Source organism: Vidua macroura, chromosome Z, assembly GCF_024509145.1.
Source record: "Vidua macroura isolate BioBank_ID:100142 chromosome Z, ASM2450914v1, whole genome shotgun sequence".
Lineage (NCBI taxonomy): Eukaryota > Metazoa > Chordata > Aves > Passeriformes > Viduidae > Vidua > Vidua macroura.
Genome location: NC_071611.1, coordinates 72,468,404 through 72,475,079, shown reverse-complemented (window position 1 = coordinate 72,475,079; position 6,676 = coordinate 72,468,404). Strand labels below are relative to the sequence as shown.

Below are 6,676 nucleotides of genomic sequence, written 5' to 3'. Positions count from 1 at the left end.
AGTACTGAATGTCACAGGAACAGCTATGAGGACCTTGCATTATGTACTTTGATTAAAGATACATAGTCAGATAGCTGAACTGAAAACTGAAAAAAAAAATTAAAAATAACCTTAGAACAGATCAATTGTTCCGCTCCAGTGTGATCTCTCAGTGCAGAATTATGCTGAAGTTAGTCTTGTAAAAGCTTTGGTAGAGGTCGCTTAAGAGCTGTTTTTCAGTCAGCTGCATCAGACAGTGAGTGTTTATCTTCTATTTATTTAATTGCTCACTTCAGTTCACAACTGAGGATGTTTGTTCAAACGGAGGAGTAGTTTGTTCTTCTTCCAAGTACTCTCCTTCTGACCGATGATGTTTCCAAAGCAGCAGCCTTCAATCCCGAGCCCTGCGTCAAGCCCAAGAGGATTGGGTTTAGTTTCTACCTCGTGTCCTCAGCGTAGAGTCAAAGGACAGCAGGAAAAGACGATCCAAAACCAAGGGCAAGTAACACTTTACAGAGTGAGGAGGCCGAGGGCCGAGATGACCCTCGCCACAGCTACGTTTAATACCATGCAATTAAAGCACGTAATTTATGACCGGACAGGGCACCAGTGCCACGTTTTGGCCACAGCCATACACATACCTCGGTACTAGGCAGGCTTGGCCCTACCGTCGGGAAAAGAGCCAATTTCCTTCCCTTCGGGCCGACGGGGCTGTGGGTGACTCCACGCAGGCCCCGCCCGCCGCCAGCGCCGCCCCTCGGGCCGAGCAGCTGCGGCCCCCGATCCGTGTGGGGCCGTGTGGGGCCGTGTCGGGGCCATGTCGCGACACAGGCGGGTTCTGCGGCGGCAGCCCGGCGGGGCTGCGGGGGACTGGGCTGCCGGCGCCGCGGGGCGCGCCCGGGCCGAGGCCCTCAGGGAGGTCGGCGTGGACGAGGTGGTGGAAATGGCGGTGCAGCTCGCCCTGGAGCGGTTCCGGAGCGGGGACGAGGCGGGTGCGCGGCACAGCCCGGCCCGGGGGCAGCCTGCGGCTGTTGGGAGGGCGCTGGCAGCGGGTCAGGGAGGGGATCCTGCCCCTCTGCCCGGCCCTAGTGAGGCACGGCTGGGGTGCTGTGTCCGGCTCTGGGCTCCCCAGCACAGAGACAGGGAGCCACTGCAGGGGTCCGGCAGAGACCACCGAGATGAGATGAGAGGTCTGGAGCATCTCTTATCAGGAGAGGTGTGGGAGTTGGTCCTGTTAAGCCTAGAGGAGACCGAGAGGGGATCTCACTAATGCATACGAAGATCTTCAAGATGAGTCCCAGGAAGGCGGTGCAGACTTTTTGGTGACAGGACAAGGAGCAGTGGCCATAACTTAAAACACAAGAAGTTCCACCTGAACATGAGGGAGAACTTCTTTCCTTTGAGAGTGGCAGAGCACTGAAACTGCTGCCCAGGGAAAGTGCTGAGTTTGCCCCTCTGGAGACATCCCAAACCCTAGATGTGTTCCTCTGTCAGCTGCTCCAGGTGACCCTGCAGGGGGTTGCACTGGCTGGTCTCCCTTCCAATCCTAGCAATTCTGTGGTTCTGTAACACTGAGTTGTCAAGATTAGTGCCTGTTGCATTGTTACTGTTTTCTCATTATTATTTATCATTCTAGAGATGGAATTTCCTTCTAGTTTCACTAGTACTGAAAGAGCATTTGTTCACCGTCTCTGTCAGTCTCTTGGACTGGTATCTAAAAGCAAAGGGTGAGTCAGGGTACAATTTTCAGTTTTTTGGTGCAGACCAATAGAATTTCAAGACTAATGATAACCTGACTGATGTTTTCAACATACTCAACTGTGTTGCAAGGAATAGTATTAGAGAAAAAAGTGTAAAAGAGAAGTGAGCATCTGTGTTCATTGCTGTATGCATGCTTGGAAAAGCTTGTGACATGCCTTTTGGGACAGCTTGCTTTTATACTTTGTGGATTTAATGGCTCCATTAAAAAAGCTGCTCACTGTGATTTCTGTTTTTTTTCCCAAAGATTTTGCATAGCATCTCCTACCTTGACAGATCAAAGTCAACCTAGAGTAGGTTCCTTTTTCCTAAAATATGTTTTCTTCTCCCGCCGACAGAAAAGGAGCCAATCGCTACCTGACTGTAAGGAAGAAGGATGTATCAGAGGCACACGCAGGCATGACTTGTGGCTTGGCTCTCCGTACGAAACACGCTGTTCGGAGTCTGATTCAGCGCTTTCCCGTCACAAATAAGGAAGGCACGGAACTCCTGCCAAGGACAGAGCGAGGAAATGCCTGTGCTGTTGAATCTGGTACGTTGGGCGTGTGTTCTGCTTTGGACTTGTCCATCGCCACCACTTGGAAAAACCACCTGCAGCCCAAAGACAAAAGAAACCTCTTTCTGTTCTGTCCCCTCTCGTGTCCTAACAGACACCTTCTTGCAAACGCATTAATTTTCCTTACTTTTAAGGTCTTTTAGAACTGGTGCTGTGAAGAACTTGGGAAGTCATATCATGCACGTGGTGATGTCCACCTTGTGTTGTGTTACTTTAGAATCTTTGAGCCAGTTCCAGCCAAACCTTTTTGGAAGCACATTTTGAAATGTGGCTCCATAAAAGTTCTAGGAGGTGGGATTGAAGAGTCAGTGTTCCCCTGCTGCTGTAAGAACACCCATATGAGAAAATGAAGTTGTCTGTTCTGCTTGTAGAAATTAATGTCCTTGATAAATGAAGAATTTCAATTTTTATTTCTTCATCTCTACAAAATAGATTTGGTCCTTAAGAGACTACTGTCCAGACTTCTTGATTTCTTGAATATGGAAGAGTTCACTGAAAGACAAACTTCTGATAAAATGTTGGGGTTTTTTTTTAAAAAAAGCAAGGTTTTAATCTAGATTATTGCTTTAGCAGCTACAAGTGGAAGAGTTACAGTGTGTTTCTGTGTGCAGAGATGGGTGTAGTGAACAGAAAACACTTGTACCAATATGCCTTGTTTAATGGCATGGTTCTGATAGGTGGTGTCTGTTCTTGAAGTGTTTCCTTTGCTGTTATTTCCAATAGTTTCAGTTGTTTAATAGGATTGTTTAATGAACAGAGGGAAGCTATAATGCAAGGACTGAAATGCAATGTCTTAGGAATGTAAGGGATACGTTAATGAGCAGTGTAATATTTGCCTTTCTCCGCATCTCAAGAATGTATTTTTAGTTCTCCCGATCTCTTAGTCTGTGTTTATCTTGGTACAACAGAGGTTGAAATTTAGTATATGAATCTGTTACTGACATTACATATGTATCATTGAGTTTACAGCAAGCTTTTCATTCTTCTGGAAAATAATTCTCAAGGAATTAGAGAGTAGCACTTGCAATGATGGATGTGAAGTAGCTGCCTCAGAAGATGTGCCCGTTTGTTGGCTACTTAGGCACTGCTTTGTAACACATCACACTGCTGTGTGGGGGCCAGGACTCTTGATACAGCATGCTTGCATTAGTATGATTTCAGGCAAAGGCGTGGAATAGCTTCAAGGCTTACCCCTGGAAGTGTGTATTTCTAGGGAGAACTGCAGGTGTGAAATGTGGGCGCAGATACAAGGGCCACCAAAATCCACCGGGCTGTGTTCTCTGGTTTAGTTTCTGTTTCTCCTTTTGCTCTTTGTGGGCTTTTTTGACTTGGAGCAATGCTCTGGAAGAGTCTGGTTTTGTTCAAAATAGCTATGAAAGTAATAACTGTTTTGAAAGATATTTATTTCAAGCACTGCAGGAGGACATGTTGCTATAAATATGACTTCTAAATGTGTGATGGGTTTGTCACTTTACCCACAGGGATGCATCAAAAGTCAGCAATGTTAATTTTTCAGTACAGTTTTTGAGCAGTGTTTTTCTGTGACCTTCCTCTGTATCTGCATAAATAAACTTTTACCTTGTCTTCACAGAAAACAAAGAAGTAAACAAGATAACTTTTCGACTTAATGATGGTATCCCCCAGGTCCCAGGGAAAAGAGGGGAATCAGAGTTTGATTCCTTCAGGCAGTCACTACCAGTTCTTGAAAAACAGGAAGAAATTGTCCAAATAATAAAGGACAATAAAATTGTTCTGATCATAGGAGAGACTGGATCAGGAAAAACTACGCAAGTATGTTTCTTCAATTAAATAAAAACTAGAACAGTATTTATGACAATTGTGTAATATTTGTGATACGGGATATTTTGATGCTATTTTAAGGCTTTTCTTTTCCTGTATGATTGAAAATCTTGTTCCAATTCACTTTCTTGCTTTTGAAACACTAAGCCAGTAGATAGGTACTAAAAGCATAAATGATTCCTCACAATTTTCTGGTAGATACAATTTTTTCATTAAAATAGTACAAAATATTGAAGGGAAAGTAGCTGTGATGTTTGTATAGGCCTTTTTCTTCTAAGGTAGTTCTGTTCTTAGTACCCAGAGTGTTTTTTGTGTTAAAATGAGAGATTATCTACAGGAGATTTTTTTTTTTAGATTTCTCTGAAGCAGGAGGGAGACACTGCAAGTTTTTTCTTAAAAAAAACCTAAAGAGGTTATACTTAGAAATTTATTTTCCACTGCTTCGGGTATGCTTGCCATGATAATCCTAATGAAAAGTCTTTTGCAATGTGTAACACTGAGATGCAGTTAAATTGTTTCCCTGTGCTAACAAAGCTGTGGCTGTCTCAAAAAGTAAATTTGAACCACTTCTTTACAGATCCCTCAATTTATCCTTGATGACTGCTACAAGAATGGAACTGCCTGTCGTGTGTTCTGTACTCAGCCCAGACGTTTAGCAGCTGTTGCTGTGGCTGAAAGAGTGGCAGCAGAAAGAAGAGAGAAGATTGGCCAGACAATTGGTTACCAGATCCGGTTAGAAAGCAGGTCCTAATGGTATTTCTGAGTGCCAGTTGATCTTGTGTTGGTCTTGTGCATCTTGTGCACAGGTAAACTGCAGTGTGTTTGGGTTGCAGCCTCCCAGGTGGGATATGTTACTGCAGGTAAGGAATACGTAAGAGGGAAAAGGATGGCTTTCTTGCTGTGTTTTGCAGTTTCATGTAGTAGGTTGTCTTATAGAACTGAATCTCAGGTATTTTCTGTTGACTTCTTCTGCGGAGTGTATGCATGGAAATCCTTGTCTGATTTTCAGATCAAGTCTACACTTTTTAAATTTTTTTTTCTTCCCCCCTCTCTACTTGTAACAAGTGTGGATCCAAAAGTTCCGCAAGCTTTGAAGGTAGGTGTGAAGACCAGCATGCTGTAAGAAATGTTATGTAGTGTGAGTTGATAGGAGTCATAAAAGGGAAAACAACAAAATTGGAAAGTGACTGATGGAGATGAGCATTATTTATCAGTCTAGTTTGGGCTAAATTTACTCTTCTTCAGCTTCTGTGTTTAAAACATGAAGTGAAGTAAAAGCAGAGATTTCAGTACCACTTGATGAATTTGTCTGTAAAGCAGAGCATGAATGGATTGTGTGGGGTTTTTACATCTTTGCACCGTGTAGCCAAATGACATTTCAGGGAAGGAAGGGCCAGCAGTGGGATATGAGTGACCAGAAGATGGCAAAAGGTTGTGTTGCTTGAGTGAACAAAGATAACACACAGCTGATGAAAATGAATGTGCTTGAACAACAAAGCCGCAGTAAGAATTCAAATGTGTGTACGAAAGCTCACAAGGATATAAAGAGATTAGAAGAGCTGGTGAAGATGTATCACAAATAAGCTGGGTGATTAATATATGAAAGTACTGTGCTGGCAGAAGAAGAGCAAAGTCAGGTGAAAATGGAAGAATTGCTGGAAGCAGTGCAGGAAATCCAGCTTGAGAGGAATCAATACAATTGCTGCAGAGAAACACTAAAAGGGAGAAATAACAATATTTTGAGCTGTGGACAAAAAAAAAAATCTGGAATGGAGATGTTTAGAGGTGTTTATAGTAACACAGAAGTATAATTTTTAAGGTTTTCTGAACTGTCTTCCAGAGAAGAGCTGTAGAGTACAGTAGAAAGGAACTTTTCAGCTCCTTGAGGATGGCAGTACCAGAGGGCGTAGTGACAATTGCTGTTTTTATTGGGACAGCTTCTCTCAGTATAGAATTGTAACATTTCAGTAGTTTGACCTTCTGAAGGAGCAGAGGATCAAGCAGATGACTTTGTGATTTAGGCAGCTGTACTGTATTGTGTCCTCAAGGCAAGGCTTTGGGAGCTGTGGGGAGGCTTCTGTGAGGAGGTGCCAGAAGCCTCTCCCGTGTGTGACAGAGCCGGTGCCAGCCAAGACAGACCTGCCTGTGGCCGAGGCTGAGCCCATCTGTGATGGTGGCAGTGCCTCTGGGACAGTGGGGAACAGGGGAGGAAAACCTGCACAACAGAGGCAGCAGTTCAAGAAGAGCAGTGAGAGCATGCAGAATTTCTTCATGCTTCTCTTTTACTTCCTTATTTATTAAAATCTGAATCTTATTTTTTCAATTAATCCATTGTCCAAAGTTTTGGGGCGCAAGCACTACAAATTGTTAGGAAATGTGTGGGAAAAGGCATAGGTTAAAAACAAGTGGTGTGCAGGAGTCTTTTGGGGAGAGAACTGTAATTCCTCTTGTGGTCAGCAGCTGCTTTAATTTTTGATCCCTGGAAAGCTAGCTGCCTTTAAATGGTGCAAAGCCCCTGAGCTGTCTGTGTGATGTGTTCCATAGGGTTTCTCCAAAGACACTGGTAACATTCTGCACTAATGA

The 6,676-nt window shown here is 43.8% G+C and overlaps 1 protein-coding gene across 2 annotated transcripts; it reads left to right on the top strand.

The window, feature by feature from the left end:
* The first annotated feature begins 447 nt into the window (after positions 1–447).
* Positions 448–1,781, top strand: LOC128822613 (3'-5' RNA helicase YTHDC2-like). 2 transcript variants are annotated; one of them, XM_054004378.1, is made up of 2 exons: positions 448–1,169; positions 1,616–1,781. In XM_054004378.1, exons 1-2 carry the CDS (start codon positions 797–799, stop codon positions 1,708–1,710), a joined length of 468 nt encoding a protein of 155 aa, XP_053860353.1. In that variant the 5' UTR covers positions 448–796; the 3' UTR covers positions 1,711–1,781. The 2 variants fall into 2 exon arrangements, with proteins under 2 accessions (XP_053860353.1, XP_053860354.1); XM_054004379.1 differs by having other exon boundaries at positions 448–971; positions 1,616–1,776.
* Positions 1,782–6,676: the final 4,895 nt, after the last annotated feature.